At 41.7% G+C, this 26,417-nt stretch overlaps 2 protein-coding genes across 4 annotated transcripts; both read left to right on the top strand.

The window, feature by feature from the left end:
• The first annotated feature begins 803 nt into the window (after positions 1-803).
• On the top strand, positions 804-13,296 carry phf12b (PHD finger protein 12b). 3 transcript variants are annotated; one of them, XM_035154887.2, is made up of 15 exons: positions 804-1,543; positions 1,854-2,035; positions 3,653-3,725; positions 3,866-4,322; positions 5,244-5,364; positions 5,450-5,582; positions 5,704-5,868; positions 6,709-6,852; positions 8,008-8,752; positions 9,780-9,881; positions 9,996-10,145; positions 10,225-10,320; positions 10,801-10,883; positions 10,987-11,125; positions 12,091-13,296. In XM_035154887.2, exons 1-15 carry the CDS (start codon positions 1,478-1,480, stop codon positions 12,567-12,569), a joined length of 3,135 nt encoding a protein of 1,044 aa, XP_035010778.2. In that variant the 5' UTR covers positions 804-1,477; the 3' UTR covers positions 12,570-13,296. The 3 variants fall into 3 exon arrangements, with proteins under 3 accessions (XP_035010778.2, XP_035010777.2, XP_035010779.2); XM_035154886.2 differs by having other exon boundaries at positions 9,747-9,881; XM_035154888.2 differs by lacking the exons at positions 804-1,543; positions 1,854-2,035 and adding an exon at positions 2,803-3,223 and having other exon boundaries at positions 9,747-9,881.
• Positions 13,297-14,074: 778 nt separating this feature from the next.
• On the top strand, positions 14,075-25,959 carry dhrs13b.1 (dehydrogenase/reductase (SDR family) member 13b.1). The gene is made up of 5 exons (XM_035155217.2): positions 14,075-14,353; positions 16,180-16,298; positions 17,034-17,157; positions 17,275-17,601; positions 24,799-25,959. The coding sequence occupies exons 1-5, from the start codon at positions 14,128-14,130 to the stop codon at positions 25,053-25,055; spliced, it is 1,053 nt and encodes a 350-aa protein (XP_035011108.1). The 5' UTR covers positions 14,075-14,127; the 3' UTR covers positions 25,056-25,959.
• Positions 25,960-26,417: the final 458 nt, after the last annotated feature.

The following is a 26,417-nucleotide window of genomic DNA, read 5'->3' as shown; positions in this document are numbered from 1 at the left end:
TGTGTGCATTGCTGACTGAAAGATAACGTCTTCTGCCTCCATTTATCCGTTCGCTACAATATGTTGGATTCATGTTAATGTGTATTTAAGACTTTAAATTTGTGGGGGAAAAATTGGTTGAAAATATATATATATAAATAAATAAATTGTCTAATCAACCAAAAATTTCGCGACCCCCCTGTTGAAGACCTGTTTTAAAGTATACCACCTTCTTCTTCTTTTGGGTTCTATTGGCGGTTGGCAAACAACGATTTGGTGCATTACCGCCACCAGCTGGTTTGGAGTGTGGACCAGGATGTCTGATCTATTCTATTGAGTTAAAAAAACAAACATACTCTCTCAGTGATATTTGTTATTATAAGATAATGAAATAGTATTCGATAACACTTGCGTTTTGAGTTATTTTGTAGGATATCTCTTAAAATCAAAATTCGCTTTAATCTTGCCGAGGTTTATTCTTTCTTGCTCGTATTTCTGACAGTGTATGACATGATGAACTGTTTCCTGTATCATGTTTCCCCGCACTGTTTACTCCTGTGTGTCCAAATCTGAGTCTTACATATTATTGTCTCCTCCTGTCCGTCTCATTTCTCCCACTTTCCTCTGAATTTGGTCAAACCCTCGTCCCCTCCCGTCTTCCCGTCTTCCCCCCTCATCTCATTTGCCACCTTTCCTCCCGCCTCTGTCGGATGAAGCCTCTTCTTCACCGAAGCTGCTGCCACATCAGTGAAATAATACCATCTGCTGGCTCCTCGCCACACATGCATGGACCTCCTCGCTCATCTATTTCCGCTGCACTGCGCATGCGCGTCCGGCGGTTCGCGGTTGCGCCAATAGGTTTAGGATGTCGCTAGCAGCCACTGTAGATGCTCGGGCTTCTCACAACAATAACACCAACAAAATTTGCATCTCCACGTTCCCGGTTTGAGGATTTTACTTTTCGAGCGCTGTCGGAAACCGTGCATTGGACCGCGGCACCGATTGTCTCCCGCATTTCTTCTGGCTACGTCCTCTGCTGACAATGGGAGCGGAGGGGTTTGCAAATTTACACGGCTCCTTCTCGCCGGAGCAGAAACAAGAATCATGGCCGGCCAGCTAGGCCGCAGATGGGTTTTGTAGCCAGCAGCGACGGTCCGTTCATATTTAAAAACCGTACGTAGGTCTGGCGTTAGCGCACAAAACGTGGTGCTAAGCAGCCGGTGTTTTAACCGCACAGCTATCTTTGTTTCCTGCTTTCTTTTGGAGGGGGCAGCGGCACAAGCTAGTGAGCCCGCTAGCTTCACAACCTTGACTGGCTGACGTCTTGCCTTCGTAGTTCGCTCCTGTAGCCGGCTAACGTTAGCTAGCATCGCTTGGCCAGCCACCCGCTGGTCAGAAACATTAGGGAAAGCAGACTTATTGAGGGGTTTCCTGTCGTCGCTGCGTGCCCGGTAGGCATTAGAACCGCAATCCTCTTGTGGCGACTGCTTCTGGATGAATGTGGGACAAAATGGAGACCCCGACGATTGTGTACGATTTGGATACCTCCGGGGGCTTAATGGAGGTGAGGCTGCTCTGCTGTAAGGCCGTGGCTAACATAAACATTCCCGCATTGCTCATGTTTTAATGCAATTTCCCCCATTTAGATTGTGGTAATACGTAGACCACCACGACATGCTGTCAAGCGGTTCTCGGCTGGCTCACTCAGTAGTTTGGGTTGGTAATGGAGGCCCACAAGTTAACATTACCGCCCCCCATTCTCAGCGTGAGGAGCCACAGCCGGCAGAGAGCTGCATATTTTCCACCTCTGTGGGCAAACTGTCCGACAGGGGCCACCGCGATCTCATCATCTACAACTCAACATGTTTTCACAGCAAATCCAAACACTGCTGGCGCCCCCGAAGTCCGAGGATGTCGAGAAGAGGAGTCGGAAGTTGGTGCGAGACGTCCGAAGGAGCGGCAGGGCCACCAACCATGACACCTGCGATAGCTGCCGGGAGGGGGGAGACTTGCTGTGCTGCGACCACTGTCCTGCAGCCTTCCACCTCCAGTGCTGGTAAGTTCCGTGCAACATGTCCACGACTGCATGTTCAGAAGTGAAACACTCCAACGCAGTAGCTGCACGCACCAATGCATAACGTGTGGAGGGTTGATGCCATGACTGAGTTTGGTGCTGCAGAAATGAGCAGGAGGAAGGACACAGGGTGAAGTAAATGAATGAAAAGAAGAGATTGTAATCTCTAATCGACGCTTATCTGATGCCACACACATGCCCACAGTTATTTCTCCAACTTCTTCCATCGGTGGGTTCACACACCTTGTTTCATGCCACACAACTGCACGACACTTTGTAAAGTTGCTAATTTGGTCCACAGCCCTTCCCAGTTGGTTGCTTATATGCCGAACACGCCAGCACGCATGAACAACAATGTAAACACATTTTGAAGTCACATTTCCAGCCAATCTTTAGTGTATTCAAAGGCGGACATCAAATCAGAGGTTTATTGAATGAAGTCTGGTGTGCAAGGAGAACAACTATCCATCTGATGCAAGCCGGTGTCGGGTGACTTCACAGTAGCTCATCGCTGTTTCCTCATTCTTCGGGGGACGTGTGCCCTTCGACACGCGCTGCAGCACAACGTTGTTAGCGGAGAGTTTGCATGAAGCATAACTCCGATCGTTATTGTGAACGAAAAGCATGTTTAGAAAGAAGTATGGGGCCAGACAGAAGCGTGTGCACGTAGCCGTGTTCAGAGGAAGAGGCTGGACTCAGCTTGCAGTCGGTCCTCCCCTCCTGTTGTGGCTGCAGCCAGCGGAGCGGCTGCTGCTGCTAAAAATGGAGTCGAGTTGCCTGTGTTTACAATATGGCGACCTCCCTGCTCCGCTTTTCCTCTGTTCCACCGCCATTTTATCAACCTTTGAAATCAAGCATCGAGAAAGGGTGGAATGGCGATGACATGTTGGTTATTATTGTCAGATGAAGCAGGAGCAGCAGGGCAGAGTTTGTTGTGGTCGTGTCGCAGAACTCGTCCCCGTTCGCAGCGTTTATCCGGTGCCGCTTTTCTCCGTTCAACATCCGCCCGCAGGATTATTGTAACTGTGCATTCGGACGAATTGGGATCAGACTGTCACCTGCAAACGGACATGTTTTTATCAAACATGCTCTGGCCATGGATGGCTTAATCTGCTCAGATTGTAGTGGCTCGTATCCCTGCACACTGGGAGGAAACTTGCTGCATTGCGAGTGTGTATTATTTTGGAGGTTGTGTTACTGGGCCTGACTTGTGATAATGTTTAGATGTGAAAGGAAAGATTTTATGTTGTATATAAATTCTGCTCATTATGTAACTGTTTCTCATATTTTATAACACTTGTGGCACGCTCCAATGGGGGAAGTTGCTATTGTCATTTATTGTATATTGTTTCTGTAATTTATTTTGGAATAGATTATTTTAAAGCTTTCTTCACGCTCAGTGGGCCGAGTGAACCATATACACACACAATCAGCCTCATTGTTTGTGTAGGCTTTACAATGTTTTTGCACAAAAGACCAAAGTTAGTTATAGTTTATCAGGATTGCATATACAGATGTTAAATATGAATATATATTATTTGTCTTGCATTAAATATCAACCCATTTACTTATGATTGCATTTTTTTTTTCTTAACACAGTAATCCACCTCTAAGTGAAGAAATGCTTCCCCCGGGGGAGTGGATGTGTCATCGCTGCAATGTCAGGAAAAAGGTGAGAGGCAGGTCTTCTCGGTTACACCCCCAATCTTTGACCAATGTTATTGTCATGCTACTGTTAAAATGAAGAGAAAAGTGTCTGTATGTTACATGAATAAATTAATCTGAGTGTATGTCTTTGTTTGCAACTGTCAGAAGCGAGAGCAGAAGTCCGAACAGACTAACGGCCTGTCGGAGAGGTCCTCGTCGAAGCGCTCTGCTTCCCCAGCCGTCGAGCTGGAGCTCAATGCTGGCCCACTGCGGCTAGATGGCCTGCCCCCGGGGGCCGGAGCGGCGGGACCAGGTTTACGGGTGGCCCAGGTGCGCCTCTTGGACCGCAGGACGAGCAGCAGGCCAAGCAGCCGACCTGGGACGCCCACCTCCAACAGTTCATCCACACCGACTCCTTCTGAGGAGCAGAATGACGGGGAGGAGGAGGTAGCCGAACCTGAGGATGAAGTTCAGGGCGTAGAGCTCGACTGTGCTCCGCTATCTGCTCCAACACCACGTCTCCTCAAGAGACCCTTCCAGCTGCTGATAGCTGCTGCTATGGAGAGAAACCCCACACAGTTCCAGCTGCCCACTGAGCTCACCTGCACCACTGCACTGCCAGGTCAGTCATTATGACAACATAAACTGTGAAATAATGGTGTCTTTATTTTAACTACTTCAAATGATATGTAAATAATAAGCCTTGTAAAATACTGCCACAGTCATGCTGTTTTTGGTGTAGTTCTATTTACGCCTATGGTTTACAAAGCTACGGTAGATTATATTTTGTCTGTTTAAAAACTCCAAACTGAGTTGGAGATCCGTGTTTATGTAACTCAATCATCATAGTTATTTTTGAGTTTTGTTTATGGTACAACTGGCCTCACAATCTAACTCCTAATGCAAAAATGACAGTTAAAGAGCTGCTAAGTTGTCCTTTGAATCTGAGTCTGAAAGACATTTGTATTTTATTTCCATGAGCATTAATCCTGCAAATACGTTTTATACAAATTATGACAACGTTTGACCCGTGCTGGATCCTGAACCCAAGGTTCAGAAACTCCATCACAGCCTTTCTTTTTGAAACTCTGACACTACTAGAAATTAAACTAGCAGTAGCTGAAGTAAGTCCTGAAAGTGGATTTTGATTTGGTTGTAGAGCGTGTCCTGGGATTTATTGAGCGTTCATGCCAGAGCCCTGAAGCTATGGAACAGGTCAACCACGGTTGGAAGAATCACTGGCCGCTTTTAAATCTTTCCTGATACATGCTCCTATGAGTTAGCTATTCCTGATTTTACTTGGTTTTCACTGTCCCTGCCCTTATGCTTGCTACACTATAATTGGTTTTATTTGCTTATAACTCTAGTCAGAAAAGATCTTTGTGATATGCTTATTTGGAAGTTGCTGCCTTGTATGAAGCTCTCTGTAATGTGGATTTATAAAAGTGCTCTTTGAACAAAAAGTTTATAGTATTGATAAGGTTATTGTGAGGAAATCTGGGCTGGGTTGTTCATCAATTGTTCCTGTGTTTTGGATTTGTAGGTAGCAGTAAACGGAGGAGAAAAGAAGAGCTATTAGGGAAACCATTCAGGAGGCCTCAGCACGAACTAGATCCTAACGGTCTGGTCCCTCTTCCAGTCAAAGTCTGCTTTTCATGCAACAGGTCAGTACTGCCCGATCACAGTATGTGCACACAGATCGTGAAGTGTTTCCTCTCTTAACCTGAAGTCTTTAATTTCCTCTCACAGGAGTTGCAGGATGGCTCCACTGATCCAGTGTGATTATTGTCCCCTTCTGTTTCACATGGACTGTCTGGACCCCCCACTCACAGCTTTACCTGCTGGCAAATGGATGTGTCCAAACCACATTGAGCACATAGTGGTGAGAAGCTCTATCTCGGCTCAGAGCGAAACAATCTTTTTTTTCTCTTTTGAGTTTGTCTCAGTCGGGCAGCTGCAACAGAATAATTATTTTTCATCTCAAATATGTGTTTGATGTCCAGCTGAATCAGAAGAGCTTGACCCTTTCCAGCCGCTGTCAGCTCTTCGACCAGTTCCAGGACAGGATGTCCCAGCATGCTGTCAAGTTGGATTTCCTGCGCAGAGTTCACCGTCAGAACGCCCCTAACCGGCGCACCCCCCTCCACCACAACAGGAAGACCATCAAGGTAGACTGGCTGCCTCATTTTGAGAATCTGGACTAACAGCAGCATATTGTATCATTTCTTCAGTATTTCCGCAGGGTGTCCTGAATAGTTTTTGTGTGGTCCGAGCTGAAATGCTAAGACAAGCGGATGAAAAACAGGCAGTTCATGCCGTAACTTTCATCCTTATCGTTGACGGTTGTGCATTGGCTGACAAATGTTTAAAATTCATGCTGGTGCATTTGTCAGGCTTTAGTTTTATGTTGCTCAGTCAGGAGGATTCACAGCGAGCGAGTAGGCGTGTTGATGAAGTTTCTAACATGATGCATGCAAAACTGAAAAATAGACAGAAATAATACAAATATCTCAGGATGAAAAAATAGGCCATACAGGTATAAGACACTAACGAAGATGTCGAGACCCTTTGGTGATAAGGGCAAATGCCGGTGGTGATGTGCTGTAAACAATAATGTGATTGTAGTGGAATTAATGTTATGTCCTGCTTCTACATGAGGAACAACCCCTCACCTGTTTGTTTCAGATATTTCTATGTTGTTGTGAATGTTTCTGAGTGGAGAATCTCCTGCTGAATGTTTTTTTTTCTACAAGGTAAACTCAGGAGAGAGTCCGGACCCAATTGTGTGAACATTCTCCAGAGTTCTTGTCGGAAATCGGTTTAATAACAGAACTCCATCATCAGAAATGAATGAATGAACATAATGTGCACACATGTCGATCTACTTTGGCAGGGCACCCAGAGATAATCATAATGTGTTCATCCTTCATTTAGAGACATTAAAATATATTTGGAAATTTTTTATTTAACAGATCAAGTTATTTCTAACAATCACTGTTTACTCTCAGGTGCCAGATGCCATTAAGTCCCATTACCAGAACCCTCCCCCCATACTGCTTCCTGCAGGGGTGCACCAGTTGGAGCTGGTTTGTAGTGGAGTTCCAGACCATCAAGCCTCAAAGCAACTCACCACGGAGGCTGAACAGCGAGAGGTAGGCAAAAGAAACGTCTGTAGTTACTACACACTATTGCACTGTACACATTATCACATAGTTTTCTGTACGCTACACAACTCTTATTGTATTTTTAAAAAAAATTCAAAAAGTTTGGTTCAGTTTGTGATCCTTATGTACAAACATTTTATATAGAAATCATTTTTCTGTCATATACAATGGCTTCAGAAAGTAGTCAGGCCTTTAAAGACAATTTAAAGACAGCTTAATACCTTCTACCTTTTGCAGGAGAATAACATTCACAGTCCAATTCCTGAATACAAATGTTTCAGTTCATAGTGACTTTTTAAGCTCAACTGATTCTAAGTGGTTTGTTCTCTAAGAAGGTAATCAGAAGTGAGATTTAAGTAAGAATTTTATAATAAAAAATACAATCATAGACATCTAATCAGTACAAAAAAATGCTCATTGATGATGTTTTGCCATTATTATTAGTCTAATTCGGAACAAAGTTTTTAACAGTCGTATCACCTGTTTTGTGTTTTGCTGGATCATGATATGTGTGTAAGACAACACAACACAACAATAAATTATTAGTTGTAATCAAGGTTAAACCAAATTAAAATCGTGATATTGATTCATATCGCTCAGCACTACCCCACACACAAGACTGCTGTGGCTCAGGAGTCTGAGAGGGCACTAACCACAAGATTGTTTGAACTGCAGCTCCTCCACTTCGCATGTCGAAGTGTCCTATGGCAAAATACTGGACCCCAAGTTACCCTCAATGGCTGTGCTGACTGTGTGTGATTGGTGTGTGAAAAGAAAAAAATACTGTGTTGGTAGTGTTGAATAAATGTGTGTGAATGGATGAATGACACTTGTACTGTAAAGTGCTTTGGGTGTAGGAAGACTTGGAAAGCACTATATAGATATAAATATACTATACAGATGCAGTCCATTTACCATTTGGAAAACCTTATGATTGTAGGATTTTTATCACTGACTGAATTGGTAGGATAAATGGTTCCCCAGAAATCAGATACTTTTATTCAAAATATTGTAACAAAAGTAAAATGAATGTTTTGATTATTCTGTGATGTAAATGTATATAGATTACATAGAACGGGCTTCTCTTAAAGGATTGATGGTTGCACCTCATGTAATTAAACCTGATTCTATTGTGTTGAACAGTGGCTTCAGGATGTGATCGCCCTCCAGTGCAGCATCATGCGACACCTGTCCATCAAACAAAAGGCCTCATCCACGGCACCTACCGTGTCATCAGTAACATCGTCAGCAGAGAAGGAGTCTGAACAGAAAATTGGTACTAAATCATGTTTAACATCAGAGGACAAGAAAACTCAGGCCTCTTTAGGAAGGACTTTATCCCCTGACCCCTGCTCTAAACCCTGCAGTACAGCCGACGACCAGCAGCGGGCCTCTCTTTCAAGAGACACCACAGCAGAACTGGGTATTTGTAAATGCAACATGGCATCATGTCAGAACTGTAGGAAACCCAACGGACCTCTAGCAGAGGAGCGTCCGCCTCCCAAGGCCAACGGGCCCATAGACTGTAACAGCTCATCAGACCCCTGCAGGCAGGTGGAGCTGCAGTGCAGAACAAAGCTCAGCTCAACGCCTGCAGACTCGGCTCCTACCTCTGGTCTGGTGAACCACATAGGTGCTGAAACGGTTAAAAAGGAGCCTGAAAGCACCACAGTCGCCTGCGCCCAGAAAAATTGCCCCCCTGCACCAACGATATGGCCCCACAGCAGCCAGCAAAACCACAGGAATCAGACGGCGCTCCAGGAGGCGTGTGTGACCAGCAAAGAAAAACCCTCCTACTCCATCACCAGCAGTGCCCGCTCTGACACACCACTTAAAGGCAATCAGGAGCATGGCTCTACCAAGCTAGGATCATCGTCGCCTACTCCAGGTAAAAAGCTAATGATTTGTATTTGTCAAGTATTTATTTTATTTATATGTTGTTTTTTTTTATTCATTCGTTTAGTCTGCAATGTGTACATTGCTTAGATATGACTTTTTTTTTTTCTTACCTTTCTTTTTCTTACCAGAAAGAAATCTGAAAGAAGGTTCTTGGGATACATTCAAAAACGAAAAATATGACTATAGTCAATCAGTTAATTTATATAAAACACCGAGCAAGTCATCTCCACTCCAAATAGACCAAACACCTGCCAACACACATATAATCATCGTTAAAATTGCTATTGGCATCAGCCTCAGTATCATTCGGGCTCTGACTCTAAGGTTTTTGTTTGCTACTTAATTCTATAAGGCAGTTGGAAGAGGTAAATAAACCACAAATCTTACCTGTTGCCATGTCCCATCTGCCTCATTAAAACATAAAAAGCAAATGCATTTAGGTAAATGGAGCATATTAAAACACCTCCAACAACATCAATTATTGCTACCAACTCCTCATGGTCATTGTTGGTAAGATGTATTTGTTGTAATGTCCATAATAACCCATTATCTGGTATCTGACAAAAAATAATCAGCAGTTGATAAAATAATGTTTACACAATACCAAACACTTGTTCAGTTTAACAGTGCAACACTGCAACAAATGAAAGGTGTCAAATCAAGCCTGTGGTCAAGTTTGCAGCTGGTTGGTGATCAGACATTTCCACTTACTGCTCTCTCCACTGTCACTGATACTGGGCAACACATCACAGCAGACTGTAGCCTAATAGCTCCCTCTTGTGGTCACTGGCATCAAATTCCATGTTTCAAACAGAATTGATTTTGGAAATAAAAACACATTTAAATAGTTTCAGTGTAAATGTATTTTTTTTATTTAGAAAAAGATTTTAAACATATTTTCAAAAGATGTTAATGTAAATTAATGAAAGAAGGCAATAATCAAGATCCCGTTAGTGAGCAGACATCTCGTTCTCTGACCGCAGGTTCCATCACGCCTGTGTGTTTCTCCTCTGTAGACGTGAAGGCTGGACCTGGAATTGACTCATTGCTGCCCAGCACTTTCCCCACATTTGCTGACCTGTCGAGCTGTATGAAAGATGGAAAGGACGGTGATGGAGGTAGGTGTGCTCAATCAGTGGTGAGATGTGGCAACACAATGTCATGTCTGTTAAGAAGCCAACAAATGGTATGGTTATGTTTTAATGGTCCTGCGTGTGTGTGTGTGTATGTAGGGATCATGCTTGACAAACTGGATGCAGAGATGATCAAGCTCTTGGCCTGGCAGAGGATCCAGCAGCTTTTCCCTCCCAAAGCGCCCCCCAGCACTCTGCTCACCTCAGCGACCAGCGATGCTCCCAAAACCCCACCCCCCCATCCTGACAGTGAGTTACTAACCCGACCTCTCACATTGCTACTTAGTAAGTTATTTGCTGTATAACAGTTAAATGTTTTCTGAAACAGGTCAGAAGAAGGTGCAGGCCCGAGCTGTCTTCTACCCTCTGACAGGGAAAGGAGGAGCTGTCAGCATGTGCTACAGGACATTATACATAGGATCTGGTAAGACACTCAGACTTTATCGCAGGGACTGCAAAACCATTTACTCTGCTGCATTCTGTGCACAACTCACATCCTGTCTGCTGTGGTTCAGCAGCTGAGCTGTTGGTATAACTACTGTTTCCTCGAATAAAATAAGACTACGGTATGAAGGTGTGCATCTTCCAGTCTTGCAATAACAAAGAAAGCCTTGTGAATGGATTCAGTCAATAGAAACAGTAGAGCTTTTGTGTTGAAGTAGGTACAGTAAGCATTCAAAACATTTATGTTGGTAACATATTCAACAGATAAACATTGAAACTGTGGTGAAAGATTATTTTCAATGTGTAATTTACTGTGAACTGCACACTGTACATGAAAAAAAAAAACAGCGCGGCTTCTGCGGCCAGTGTGCTCTGGGTGTAAGTCTATTAGATGAGCATTACTAAGTTTGGCCATATAACCACAATTAATTTTGTTTGTAATGTTTTTTTTTTTGTAAAGGTGCTGACATGGACGTGTGCCTTACAAACTATGGTCATTGCAACTACATATCGGGGAAACACGCCTGTATTTTCTACGATGAGGTTTGGACTTTTTTGTGGTTTCCTGATGTGTGATATTGTACCATAACCACAACAGTGCTGTGGTTGTTGGTCATAGACTAAATCGTTTGTGTGCCCTTTATAGAATACCAAGCATTATGAGCTGCTCAACTACAGTGAGCACGGCACCACGGTGGACAATGTTCTCTACTCGTGTGACTTCTCTGAGAAGGTCTCACCATCTGTACCCAGCGGCCTGGTGGCCAAAGTCCAAGGCATCATTCGTGAGTAAATCTAAGCCTTACACACTAAAGTTTTCCCCGTTTGTAGGATCATCAGCAAGTTTCACAATTAATCTTTCACCTCTTTTGTCAAATGCAGTCAATAAAACAGATGCAACTAAGTGTGTCTATCAGACATAGTTATTATTGTCGTTGCATAAGCATAGAGTTGGCGCAGGAGTGAACAACACCCCATCCTGCCTCTAGATGGCACTCCTTGCACACGCCTCAATCTAATGTTTGAGTTGCTGTTATTCAGTATAATCTTAAAAACATAGCTTCATCATACAGACTCTCAGATGCTGCCTTTTCCTGTCTGTTGAATCCAGGAGGGATTAGTAGACAAAGGTTGTTTTTTTTGCATTAGCACTGTAGATAAACATGGGTGTAGATGCAGTAAACCGCATGTGTTTACAGCCAGAGATTGTCAAATCCGCCAGAATGAGACCGGTGATAGGCCTGGTCGCGTGTCACTCAAAGTGCAGTCAGCCAATCAGAGGAGGGGCTCAAGAGGCAGGCGAAAACAGCCTGTTCTGTCTGCAGCTCCAGAGAGAGGCAGAAGAGAGGACACGGAAATACACATTGCAGCAGTTTTTTCAACTTTAAACCACTGATACATCATCCTAGGGGCACCAATACCTCAAATTCAATCCCAGAAAGGTGTAAAATATGGGGCCTTTATCAAAATTACACATGGGATACTTACCTGTCACAAGAAAATCAGCTTCTCACTGCCATTGCATTCAAATAAATTAAATCCAGTCAGTACCGGTGAGATCAGGCACGAAGACTTCTTTAATGACATTCAACTGTATTGCCCCTCGATGCCATCACCACCTTCTCTTCACTTTTCCCACCCAACTATTACTGTTGTTCTTTCCTTGTTTCTTGCTAAATTATAGATTACGTTGACATGTCACTGCCTCTTTGAGTACCTTTCTCCTAATTTCTCCCTATGTTCTCTGCAGGTCGCAGTAAGAAGCGTGAGGAGGGCGAGGGTCCCAGCTCTGTGGTGGGTCTGCTGCCAGCGGGTGGAGTGATGAGCAGCCAGTCTCAGGGCGGCTCTGAGCTGTCTTGCACCTGTAAGGCGAGCAGCTCCAGCCTGATTGGAGGCAGTGGGGCAGGGTGGGAGGGTACGGCCCTGCTCCATCACGGTAGCTACATTAAACTGGGCTGCCTCCAGTTTGTCTTCAGCATCACTGAGTTTGCGAGTAAGCAGCCCAAAGAGGAGCAGACCACCACGTCTGCCAGCAGTTGCGCTGGCACCACCACCACCACCAGCAGCAGCAGTACTGCAGCTGCCACCAACACCGCCACCAACTCCACCTCCACACCATCACTGCCCAGCACTGCCACAGTGAGCAGCCCTTCCAGCCAGGAAGAGGCTGACACTGAGACTGTCCCTCCCCACCAAGTGCCCGTACTGCACTCCAACTCGGTTCCGTAACCTGCACAGGAAGTCCTGCCCTCCCGCCTTTTTGTTTTGCACCTTCCTAGTCACAATGAAGGGAAAGCTGCACAGCTGGTTGGTCAACAGGGAAAAGTTTTTTTTTTTGGTCATTTTTAATAGTTTATATCTTTGCATGAACTTGAAGTATTATTGACAATCTCCTCTGTTTTTGACTGACAGTAACCTTCTGTTCACTTCAGACCATTAGGAGTTTGAGCAACATTATTTACCTATGCTCAATTTTTCTTTTGCCAGTATATTAGTTATGTATGGTGTAACATTACTCTGTCAGTCATCCCATTTAGCACAAACCCTTTATTTTGTAGTATTGAATTCCATACATTCTTATTTCTTTTGCTGCTTTTGCACCACAGGTAGCTATATATGTATGAAAACATACATGCTTATACACTATATGTATATATAATGTAAATATATATAATTCAGTGCCTCTCAGTTGGAGAAACATTGGATTTCATGTAGATTACCATTTTTTGGTTTTTAACTGTACAGTTCATGGAATTTGTGATACTGTGTAGAGTACCTGAAGTTTTGTGATAAAACTTGTTCCTAGTCTGTAATTTTCGCTGTAGTCCGTCTGTAAATACCACATTGTTTTAGCACTCATTTTAACATCTTGTGCTGCTCTGTATATAAGCACTCTTTGTCTGTATCTGCTTGTCTGTTCAAACCTGTAAATACAGAAAGATTTTCTAAGAACAAACTCTATGGATGTGTTCTCTAATGTTTTCAGGCCTTTGGGAGTCCAATTTGTGTCTGGATTTCCTTTTTCTGCATCATATCAAATCATTTTCAATGTTAAATGATAATCAGTCAGATTCCCTGTGTTTATGACAGCAGTACAACATCATCAATTTAATAACAGCATTTGAGCTTCCTGCCAATGAAGGACAAAAAAGGCATTCGTTCAAATGAATAAATAAATGCAGAAATAAATAAACATGTAAATAAAACAAAAACATGTTTCTGTATTTCCACATTAATCTGTTAATATTCTTTTTATTGCTGCATTCATTTAACAGTGTCACTTTTTGTCCGTATTGCCCTGATGGTGACATGGTAGGAAATTGGGTGCCATGTGAATGTGGTGAATTCAAGGACTTTCTACAAGAAGTGAATTGCTCAGTGTTTGGTGAACAAAGCATAGAACTTACTTTGCCAATGAAGTGGTGCAGTGTAATAACTAGCAATAACATTTTAAACACAAGTTTGCATAACCTGGATGGGTAAAGTGTCATTCAAATTTGTTCATATAATAAGAGTTGTGCCAAATTGCATGGTCTGAAACTATATTCCACCACCCATCAGGTTGCTCGTCAATGACTGGATCAACGCTGTAGTTCAGACTTAAAGCAGAAACCGGTCTGGCTGGTGCATCACAAGACTCATAACTGTTTCTGTTAAGTAATTCACCAACACAACAGGAAATCTGTCTAACTCTCAAAACCATGAGGCCAACCGGAAGTAGCTTCAGCTTCGGAGTCGATGTGCCTTTTGAAAGCAAGTTCTTTAGTTATTACTATTGTGCGACGCCATGTTTTTTTACTTTTACAAGGGTCTTATTTTGAAAGTGGTGACCGGAAATGTGGACTTCCGGACAACTCGTTCCCTCTCGTGCCGGTCTGTAGCCGTGATGTCGGTGCCGCTGTGTCTCGCAGCGTGCGCGCTTTTCCTCTACGTGCTCGTGTACTACGGCGTGTTCAGAGGAGCGCGATGCTCTCGCTCGGTGACGCTGGAGGGGAAGACGGTCATCGTGACAGGTAGAGAGCCTCAGCTGTTAGCTTCTGCTAACGCGTAGCTTCACGTTCCCCTCAATGTGTTCCCTGAGTCACGTCCGGCTCTGAGCTGCTGTGGATCTTCTCCTGCTTCGCTGCTGCAAACTGCTCCACCCGCAGCCATGTGTCAATCTGACATCTGACACAACAGCTCCCAGCTCAGGGCTAGAGGGAATCTACAGTTTGTCTGATGGCCGCTAGGGGGTCTCTCCAAGCAACAGGCAACCTTTAGTGACAGTCAGAGAAGTGATGAAGGAAGCAATCTGTCATAGTCATTTTCCATTCAATGATAAATTAGTCATGAAACAAATTAATCCAATATAAAAGCGTAAACTCGTCTAAATCACTGAGCTGGATCTAAAAAGTAAATATATTCATAGAACTTTTTTAAGTATTTTTTTATGAAGTTTTTTCTTCTGTTCAATTTTTTTGATTTAACTTGTACTTTCATATATTTTCACCTTGTACACAATCAAACAATGTGCAAAATAGGACAAAGTGACTTGCCTCAAGTAACCACTATTACATCATCAGGTTTGAAACATGAATAGTGATCATGGTGTCAACCCTTCACTCAGTTTGCCTTTTGTTTAAGATACCTTGATCTGTGATTATCATGTCAATCCCCTATTTACTTTGGGAAAGCCCAATTACCAGTGCGACAGCAAACCAGATTATCGGAGCCTTATCGTGAGGCTAACATGAGAGGTCATTAGTAACTTGTAACAGTGCTGGGATGGATTCCAAACACTGATCGAAAGTCTTCCAACAGTAATCGCAATTGTTTGGCAACAGCTTTTTCAAGGATTTTGGAAATGAATGGAGGTTTGATGTGGGTCTATAATTATCTCAAACATCTGGGCCAAGAGTGTGCTTTTTAATTAGCGGTTTAATTACTGCTACCTTAAAAGCCTGCGGTATATAGCCAGTTAATGGGTTTGGCGATGTAAACTTAATTGCCATTTAACGATGTATGCGGTGAAGCTTCGTGATGGACGGTTTTTTCTTAAGCCGTTTTCAGACATGACTTGCGGGTAAAGTCCAGAGACTTGATTCCAGAGACTTGATGCACAACGCAACGGGAGGTTCTCTGCACAGACGCGTTCACAACAGCCACAAATCCTCTGCATCATTTAGGCAAGAGGTGGAGCCACCGGTGCAGTAGGAAGAGGCAGGAAGTGACGTATTAACTCTGCTGCGGCGATCGCGTGATTTCCTTGACAACACACAGACGTCAGCTCTTATCACCACATTGGTGTCTTATCGTGTTTGTCACCGCTTTTTCACCTGAATATATTTGTTTTCATTTTTTCATCTGTTACAAACATCATCAACCCCCCAATTCGCTGTGTTCACACATCAAGTTCTCCTGGATGTCTATGGACATCAGACTAGGTGGCCAGTTGGAGAAAATGATCAGCACTTGTTCTGAATGTGTTGGTCTCATATAGTGAAATAAAAAACTTCTCAAATTGATCTTGTGGTGATTCTGACCTGAGGTTTCATCCAGTTGCTGACCACTGCTGTAGTTTATCATAGGATGTAGATGAAGACACTCTCAACTTAGTCCACAGGCTGAAGGCACAGTGCTCTACCCCCGATGTTTTAAAACTTGTATTGGATTGAAGTGCTCCTCTGATGCTGAATAATGATCTCTTTATACAATTGCTCTTTGTATAATATTTGTTGTTATGTAAATCAACATTGATTGACAGGCATTTGAATGAGAGTTAGGTTTCGGCGAGTGCAGCTTGATGCCCTTTGGTAATTTTTCATTGACTTTCATGCACATGACTCACTTGCCTGCACAGGGGGCAACACTGGCATCGGCAAGACCACGGCTCTGGAGCTGGCAAAGAGAGGAGCCAGGGTGATTCTGGCCTGCCGCAACCAGGAGAAAGCCGAGGCTGCTGCCTTCGACATCCGCAGGGTAAGTCCTTTGAGAGGTGCAGACGTCAGTGGTCAGTAGAGCAACTCATCTTAATATTGTGGCAATAGAGCATGTTGTCCGGATATTCTTCAAAATGGATTAACACAGTGAACATGCACATCGATCTAGTGCACTGGTGCCTGCATAGGTGAACTTGTTCTTGTTCAGTCGTCATGTATGTTCAAAGCTTGGGACATGAACAGATGATTAAATGTATATCACATCACCCTTTGAACACCTTTAGAGAGCCTCACGTTAAGTTGAGTGTCTAAAACCTTTGTACAATGCAATGTTTTCTTTAGGTCTGAGCACTGACTGGTGCAAGGACCATGTTGTAATGCAAGGAATTATTTTTCTTTTATTCCCAAACAAATGTGCTTGAAAACTCACATAAATTTACTGAAACCCAAAAATAAATGTCTGGCATGGGTCTTGCACATAAGTTTGTTTTAGTATAGCTAAACCAAAAAGGGAGTCAGCCATTTTTGGGGATTTGCAGCCATTGTACGTCAACAGGACTGACTTCAGAGTGACTTTCAAATCTAGAGAATTCCACAAGAAAAGGTATTACAAGATTGGGTTTTGAAGTGAAGTGCATGTCCATGGCATGACCTTGATTTTTGATATTTTGCCATCAAACAGGAAGTTGTTGAATGAGTGCAATGAGTTTTGTCATAAATGTTCATTTCTGCTAGATACGTTATGTGAGTTTGAGCCAGAATTATTGTTTTTCAGGAGAGCGGGAACAATCAGGTGGTGTTCATGCAGTTAGATCTGGCGAGTCTACAGTCTGTGCGCAGTTTTGCTAAAACCTTCCTGAAGACTGAACCCAGACTGGACATTCTTATCAACAACGCAGGTGAAGATTATCATTTGGGTTATTTTCATATTTGATTCCATTACGAAGTTGCTTCAATAAACTGAAGTAGACTAAGAGACTGAAGCAGCTGCCCGTTACACGTACTCTGCGTTTCAGGTGTGATGGGTCAAGGACGCACAGAGGATGGCTTCGGCCTCGCGTTTGGGGTGAACCACCTTGGTCACTTCCTGCTCACCAACCTCCTCCTAGAGCGACTGCAGCAATGTGGACCCAGCCGCGTAGTCACCGTGGCTGCGCTCCTGCACCGCTTCGGAAACATTGACTTCCCTCTGCTGGCTTCCCAGAAAGATTTGGTGTTGGGTCAATCCACCTGGTACAACGTTCAGGCCTACTGCAGCAGCAAGCTGTGTAATGTGCTCTTCACCAGAGAGCTGGCCAATAGGCTGGAGGGCACTCGTGTCACCTGCTACACCCTGCACCCAGGTCAGTGGCAACCACACATTCTAGAATTAGAATTTTGGCTGATGTAACATATCCTGTGGCAGCTATTTTGGAGGGCAAGACAAAAGCTTGAAGAAAAAGCTGTTGTTTCTTAATATTGAAAGAGAAACAACACACATTTTTGGAACACACATTTTGGTAAGGTGTACAGTAGGGCTGCACGATATTAGGAAAACATCTCGTTGCGATGGCCATCTGACTTGCGATAAATAAACAAATGAGTTTCATTTTTCTGTGAACTATCCCTTTAAGGTAGGCCTGTAACAATAACACATTTTGTTGGACGATATATTGTTCCAGAAATTATTGGGTTGAATGAAATTATCGTCATCATTTTCAAACCATTTTATACCACTGATATAATTATAATATTATAGCATAATCATGCAAGTACACCATTTCAAAGAGCAATGAACTTTTAATTCTATAAAATATTCTGTATGACATTTGAATTAGAATTAAATATTAAAATATCCTAGACCTAGATGATACAACATAAATAAAATAAACATTTACTGTTGCTGTTTACTGTTACACTGTGCAATAATCCAACCACTGTGAGATGACGTGCAATGTTTCATTTTTTATGGCTTCGCTTGTCTTTAGGTCTTGTCTAGTATGTCTATTTTTGTTGCTTGCCTTTTATATTTGCACATAGAGCTTTGAAAAACGCAATTTCCCCTCAAATATTTGAGTATATTTTTGGATATGATTTACAGCGTGCTGAGCTTTGAAGGTGTGTATGTGTGAGTGAGGGGTGTTTGTGTCAGTCTGGGTGTGCATATAAGTGTGTGTATGTACAGTTATGACAGTGTCCAGAGGTCGACAAATCAGAGAGATAATATTTTGTAATGATATAATTCCTCACTCCCTGTCTCTCTCCCTCTCTGTCCCTCTCACACACATGCACACATCCTCACCAATCACAACACTCACACACACATACATGACGTGCACGTCTACATGTACACTCAATACAATATAAGTACTGAAACCTCAATTTTGCTCTGAATTTATGTATATGAGTTACCTACTTAATATCCCATTTTATCCCCAAAAAATATATAGACAGTTTTTTCGATTTAAATATCGATTCTGAATTGGAGCCTTTAAAATACACACAGAAACACACACGCAGATGTGAAGAATGATGTTTCTCATCGAGGACAGTAGCGATGGTATACAGGCGCTCAGATTCAATGTTCCAGAATCTCTTCTGGACAGTTTTTCACACCATTTTGGGTAATTCTGCTGACAGACAGGTTTTTTATCCCTGTGGAGTTTTGGACCGTTCACATTGATAAGTACTGATAATGAATGCAGTACTCTCAATACATTAATTATTAAAGTCTGTGTGTTTTGTAGTTTGTGAAAACAGTGTTTCCCTCCCATTTTGAGAGGAAATCCCCTTTAGAAGCAAACACAGGTGAAAACATGTGTGCACAGTAAAATGTATGAAATGCTATGGGATGTCAACCAAATTGTTGCAGATCTGTAGTTTTAGATAAAAGGATATTATCTTCTGACATGTAATCTAAAGTAAAATATAATAATATACACAAGCACGAATGTTTTAATGTATTATTTTATTCCACTTTAACATTGTAAGAGCCAAGACATCCTAAACAATGTCCTCTCTGTCCTTTCTTCTGTGATGCTCGGCAAGTCATATCATCTGGATACACAACATCTATTGAAAATCCGTTTCTCTCAGACCCCCAGTGTAAAGATATAAGTACACAAGCAAACACAAAGAATAAGAGCTAAATCCCAATGGATATGAGGGAAAGACAGACACAAGCTAAAATAATGAAAGGATGAAAAGTGAGATGATGATGATATGAGCTGCAGTGAATAGTTACAGTGCAAATTGAATAAATTGTATGAGTGGAACAAATTGGATAAATGCAGCTTAATGGGTGTACAAGTAAAATACAATCGTTCATGTTTTATCCAAAGGATGAGTAATTAGCAGCTGAGTTGGTGACTGTGTAAGTGACTAGTGCATGTTGGTATGGGTTACAGTTACAGTAGAGGTTATTCAGAGGTAGAGGGGAGAGAGTTCAGCATCCTGACAGACTGCAGTCAAGCCGTTGCACAGTCTGGTGGATCCAGCCAGGAGGCTCTGCTATCTTTTCCCAGACGGCAGGAGACTGAAGAGGGGAATGTGAGGGGTGAGATGATCCATCCATCGTGGAATGGATGTGATTCTCAGGAACCTACAGTATGTGTGGCCGCCCTACGCATTTGTAAATTCAGAGCTGATAGTATACTTGAAGGCATCAACATTTCTGAAATCAGGAACCCTCTTGCTTGAGAGGTGAGACATCTTCAACCTGCCCTCGATTGAACCATGTTTAGATAACTGTGACCTGGATGATTAAGAATTTTCACAGACAACTGTGTGAAAATGCCCTTAGCCAACATTCATTTTCTAGCAGTGGAAATATTTAATCCCTAAATTATTATGATAACATATTTATCATGGTAACAGGGTAGATTCGCAGCTTGTCTGACTTCTTCATAGCCACAGAATCATAATGTACTAAGAGCATCCCCTGAAACAGGAAAAGTTATCATCTTAAGTTTTTCTAATTTGACTGAATTAACATCTCTTAAAATTATTAGGTTATTTTTGGTTACGCATGAGCTGATGTTTCAGTCTAACTTGTTCCATGGAAAAATGTCCACAGATGAAGAAAGACATTTAATCCAGTTCAAATTTACATGCAAGAACAATTTCTTCATTACAATGGCTTCTCAATGTTGTTAAAACAAGGTTTTACAGCCATGGTGAAAATAATGGTGTAAAACTAGACTGAAAAAGACATTTTACCTCTCATCCAAATTCTCTTATGCAAGAGAAGTATCTACAACCAAGTCCAGTTGCCCATGATTGAGCCATGTTTGGATACCTGGATGATTGACAATCTTCACAGATGACTGTGTTGCTTTTGTTTCATTCACTGTCTGTTTACTTTTCAAAGAGCCTTTTTTTCCTTCACCTGTCACAATCATTTGACAGAAATTTGTCAAATGGTGAACTTTAAAAAAATTGGAGATCAGGGCAAATGGCTTGTTCTCTAATTGTTTTTAATAGTTATTGTAAGGCAAGTTATTTCCGTCTGGTTCTCCTAGAGCTCTTAATTAACCACCTTTTGATAGAGGCTTCATGGTGTTGCATTAAAGCACTAAACAATACATTCTTTTTTGTGTTCAGTCATTTTTATTGCCAGCTTTTGCAAACACAACTAGACCACTACTTGCCTTTGGCAGGATTCTCTCTGGGGTCCCGCCTTACTTTACCTAGACATTGAAATAAACGTTATATAATTAACTATTTAAGTGGAACTGTTAGAATGACAGAATGGGGTGAATGATGCGTAATGGGCTCACATCTATCCATAACAATATACTGTTAATACCCAAATACAATGTATGAGAAACATGTAACCAAAATATCACAATCAGCTGGCAGAACAGGAGCCACCAAAAAAAAAGTTGCATCACTGTCTGATGAAGGTCAGATCTGATCAATTTAATCCAAGATCCCCCCCAAGATTGGTTGATCCGGCCCGCGAGGCAATTCATGAATACAAAAAACATGCAGGCGACCAAAAATCTGTGAGGTGCGACTAAAACATTCCTTGATAGCACCTGGGCGGATCTGCGCCTCTGACATTTAACTGGTCACACACACACACACACACACACACACACACACACACACACACACACACACACACACACACACACACACACACACACACACACACACACACACACATCAATCAATCAATCAATCCTAGGTGAAACGCTGGAAATTGTAACCTAGCAGAATACAAACCTAAATGCTCATGTAAATCATAGCCATCCCATCCTGTATACTGAGCTGGTAACATTTATCCGGTGCCAAATGTTCAATATTTATTCAAGATCTATTTTTGTTAACAGAGTCCGTTTTATTTATTGTTTGGTTGTTTTATTAATGTTTTATGTATTTAGGATATTTTAATATCTTTAATTCTAATTGAAATGTCAGACTGAATATTCCTAAAGGGATAGTTAAATGAAAAGTCACCACTATGTCGATGGAGAGGTGGGTGATTTGTTTGAGTCCACAAAACACTTTTGGAGTTGCAGCCAAGTCCAATACAGTTGAAGTAACTGGGGATCAATTCTTCAAACAGAAAAAAAAACAACAGAAAAAAGCGTAACATGCCTCCATACTGCTCCTCTGGTGTCGTCCAAGTGTCTGCAAGCCCTGACATAAACAATAATTAAGTATGGCCTCCAAAGGATGTTATGAAAATTTAAATAGCCCTTGATAGAAGAAAGGTTCCCCACTCCGGATCTATAACATATGAGCTTGTTATACCACCTAAAGTTTCTCTTGCCAAACAGCTATAATTACAATTAAACAAATTTGCTTGGATTTTATAGAATGGAATTGCTGTCTTGTTCCACACACGGCATTATTATGTACATTTATAAAGTACATAAAATCATAAGTCACTATGGACAGATACTAGCATTCTCTCACTGGGATTTGAAGCCAAATAACCACCAAAGGGAGTACATACAGTAACTCTTTTGGAATCGTTCTATTGCTGCTGTCACCAGCTTAGGCCAGCGTTGATGTTATAGTCTGCCGCGAGTATTTCTGCAATATGTACAGGACACAGATGGGTGTAAATATACAAGTACAAAAGCAAACACAACAGATAAGAGACAAAACGCAGTGGAAGAGAGCTATAACAAAATGGATAAGAACCAGGAGGCTCTGGTATCTTTTCCCAGAAGGTGGGAGACTGAAGAGGGGATGTGAGGGGAAACAGTTCAGATATGAAGTAACTATAGTAGCAATGACATTTAATAAACATATTTATCATGGGAACAGGGTAAAATGGGCAGTTTGTCTCCTTGTTCATACTCAAAACATCCCCCGAAACAGAGGAGAAAAGTTATCAACAAAGGTTTTTCTGATTTAACTGAATTATTATCTCTTTGTGGAAGTTTTCATCGTATTGCTTGTTCCATGGAAAAATTCAGTTTGAATGAACATACAAAGACACTTGCATGATTACAATAGCTTCCTGCAATAGCACAACAACAGTGAAAATAATAGACTAAGGCTAGCATAGACTACTAACTAAAAAAGCTATTCATGGAGTCCTATGCAGTTTGCCTGTTCAGGGCAGGCAGTGTAGATGCTTTAAGACATTTCACATCTCCTCAAAGGGTTCTCATAGAAGAATTGAAACGTTGTCAAGTATCTACAACCAAGTCCAATTGCCCTCTAGCCGTGTTAGAATACTGGGATGACTGGGAATAACAAAAAAGACGCCCTGAGCATATGAAATATTTGCTTTTGGTTCATTGACTGTCTGTTTGATTTTCAAGCCACCTTTTGTCAATTGTGTCATTGCCACACCCTAGTTAAGTGTGCATGCTGGTGTGGCATTTAAAAATATATTTGTTTACATTTATTAGTTATTTTAATTGTTCAAATTTTATTTGTAGGCTGCCGTAGTAGCTTGTCTAAAATACTACCAGGTCACAGTTTTATGATACATGAAGCATACTTAAAGCTCCCTTCTGCTACACAAGATACAAATACAATGCAATCCAATACACATCGTTATAGTCTGTGGTTTCACCATACACGTAGATGTTGACAGCGCCAATCATAGTTCATAGCATTTAGTTCACTAAGGACTCTTTTTTCAGGGTTGGCCGGCGTCCATCCCATTCTTGTGATTGCAGTATCTCAAGAACGTCTTGAGGGAATTTCGTCAAATTTAGTAAAAAATAATCACTTTGACTTAAGGATAAACTGAACAGATTTTGGTGGTTATAGGTCAAAGGTCAAGGTTACTGTTACCTCACAAAGCACATTTAACCTTGTGAACGCCTTGAGGGAATCCTTTCACATTTGGCACAAACAATCACCTCGACTCAAGGATTAACTGATTTGATTTTGCAGTCATATATATATATATAATCATCTTTATTTATTTTTTTAAACCATAATGTATTTCATCCGTGGTTTACATTTTCTGTTATACTGTCTTTGAGTAATTTCTTCCTTCTCCTATATGTAACAAAGTGAATCATCAGTCTTATTATTTTCTAATTCCTAGTTCACTACATGGTAACAATCGGATAGGAAATCACAATAAAATATGCAGTAGGCTAATTAAGATCAGTCTACATGATAATAGTGATATTAGAAAGTGCAAGAGGCTAAGAAAATGTGTTCCGATACCCTGGAAGACCTGCACCAGCCGAGTTTGAAGTTAAATGGATGAGCAGTTGTCAAGAAAACTGAGGGACAGACAGACACAGACAGAGATTCCTCCATTTATAGATAGACTTGTCAGGGGTGTCGCAACAGGGGAGGCAAAGGAGGCAATTGCCTGGGGCCCCGAGGTGAGTGGAGGCCCCGGAGATCAGCTGAGTGAATTAGTTTAGAACAAGAACACTGTCATTAGAACCACCTTAAATTCTATCATCCGCTATGTAAAAAGACACTGCATTGATACCATGGTCGTAAATGAGACCCCTAATAAGGCCCTAGAGACTAGCTTAGCAATTTGAGAGGTTTCGTTGAGCACTTGAATGTCTGTGTGTGATGTGTCGGGCTGGTGTTGGGGGTTTGGACTTAAACTTTACTCCTTTACTATTATTTATGTGTATTCACAGTATGTGCTTTGTTTTTAATTGTGATATTAGTCTCATGTGTTTCTGGGGGGAGGGGATTCTGTTTGTTCAATGTACGTTCTCCGTGGCTCTTTTGCCTTAAACACTCCTGAGCCTAGTAACTATGTTTTTGCTTGTCTAAAATGTGCCAGTCAGTGCATCGTGTTGTGACAAAAAATTGCTTGATAGGTGTAACAGGTTCTCTTTACAAACTCTAAACGTATATTAAAGAATGTGTGGCACAATGAATAAACACCACAGACAACACATATCACCAGTGAAGGGAATAAGATAGTATGACAATGGAAAAGAAAGCTGGCTTGAGGTTCACTTAGACCCTGCTGGTCCCCTACAGTTACAAGATTGCATGTTGTCAGAATAGTACGGGGAGGGGGGGGGCTGCTCTTGCAGCTGGAAGTGCAAACTGCCCATAGTCCAAGTTGTGCTTTACAGTAAACTCCACTCTGTTCTTCCCAGGAGTCATCTACACAGAAATATTACGCAGTATGAGCCTGTGGCAGCAGCTCCTCATCATGCCCTTTGCCAAGCTTTTCTTCATGGACCCGGAGGGGGGGTCCCAGACCACCCTGCACTGTGCCCTGCAAGAGGGCATCGAGCCTCTCAGTGGGCGCTACTTCTCTAACTGCGCACTTCAGCGAGTGGGCGCCAAGGGACGAGACGATGCCCTGGGAAAGAAGCTGTGGGAGTTGAGTGAGAGGTTAACTGGTTTATGACATTTGACCGAAACCTAATCCAGATGCTCCGAAGACTGTATGGACAGTCAGTGCTTTACAGACCTCAACATGCCTTATTGTTGGTCTATGTTCTTTTCTTTTAAGGGCTGGTTTCTAATGAGGTGGATCTTTTTTCCGTTATATTTATGTTATACATGTATTGTAACACTTGTGCCTCCTGTCTGGGCTATGACAGTTTTCCACAGAGATGTCTAAATTGCCCTTTTCACTCTATCTGGCAACAAATTGATTGCTGTGTTACCACCAGTCCCAATTTGGCATTATTCAGACCTATTTAAAAATGAACAAACATGTGGTGTGTGTAATAATATGCATTCTAATCTGCAGCAGGTGAGGAAAAAGCATGTCTGCTGAGTCATTGTAGAGCTCTATGACTCTATGCCCCCTGCTTGCTTTGATTCAGAGATAGCTGATGGAGGGTTAGCTTTAGCCTGGAGACCTCCTCGCTTCCCTCGCCTTTGCTTACTTAGCTCTTCTAACCCCAACCTTCTGTCTGCTGCTGTCTGGACTATATTGTTGCATGTTTAATTTAAGAGTTTACTCTGTATTTGTGTCTCAGAACTGTCTGTATCTGGGGCTTAAAGGTTCAACACTGCTGAGTGAGCTACAATTTTCCAAAACACATATTTTCTTCACCTTCATATAAAAGTAATGATTGTAACAGCCTTATTCTGGAGTTTTATAATTTAGTTACATTCATAAATTTCTGGCTGGGCTGGACATCAGCTTCGTTGTCGGTTCACATTTGAATGTGGGCTACTTTAGTTTCTGAGAGTCTGGGTCTCTAATCACTTACATGTATATCTTCATTAACCAGATTTGTTGAGCTCACCTGAACATGAAATCTGTGTAAGTTACTAATTAAACACGTTTTATAATTGTAGTGGTCTCTGTTGTCTACATGTATTGTAAAGTATTTTATAAAAAACATACGTGGTTGGAGTTGCTCTTCATCATGGAAGACCAAAACTGTCAAATGAAAAAAGAAATAAATCAACAATCCAATTAATAAATAAATAAACAAATTAATTCATATGCCTTTAAATGCAGACATTATTTAATTTATAAAAGTTAAAATGTATAAATTGAATGTGTAATAAAATGGAGAATTATAAGGGAAAGTTAATAAATTGGGGGATTTAAAAAAAAGGTAAGTATAAGTAGAAGCAATTAAAAAAAATCAAATTTGGTTAAATTTATTTTTACACATTTAAAGCAAATTTATTTATTTATTGAGATGTACGGTTACAGACTATGTTACCTAATCAGGACAGCTGCAGAACTCTGTGAATTACACGTCATGACTCTGACTATTAATTGCAAATATAAAAGGGCAAATAT

The sequence above is a fragment of the Hippoglossus stenolepis genome, chromosome 4, assembly GCF_022539355.2.
Source record: "Hippoglossus stenolepis isolate QCI-W04-F060 chromosome 4, HSTE1.2, whole genome shotgun sequence".
Lineage (NCBI taxonomy): Eukaryota > Metazoa > Chordata > Actinopteri > Pleuronectiformes > Pleuronectidae > Hippoglossus > Hippoglossus stenolepis.
This window is presented reverse-complemented; position numbering and strand designations above follow the sequence as displayed.

Coding starts and splice junctions, on each gene's coding strand:
- dhrs13b.1 (XM_035155217.2), top strand. CDS start 14,128: ATGTTTTTTTACTTTTACAAGGGTCTTATTTTGAAAGTGGTGACCGGA. Junction 16,299..17,033: donor CTGCCTTCGACATCCGCAGG/GTAAGTCCTTTG, acceptor ATTGTTTTTCAG/GAGAGCGGGAACAATCAGGT. Junction 17,158..17,274: donor CATTCTTATCAACAACGCAG/GTGAAGATTATC, acceptor TCTGCGTTTCAG/GTGTGATGGGTCAAGGACGC.
- phf12b (XM_035154886.2), top strand. CDS start 1,478: ATGTGGGACAAAATGGAGACCCCGACGATTGTGTACGATTTGGATACC. Junction 3,726..3,865: donor GCTGCAATGTCAGGAAAAAG/GTGAGAGGCAGG, acceptor TGCAACTGTCAG/AAGCGAGAGCAGAAGTCCGA. Junction 10,146..10,224: donor CCCACCCCCCCATCCTGACA/GTGAGTTACTAA, acceptor TTTCTGAAACAG/GTCAGAAGAAGGTGCAGGCC.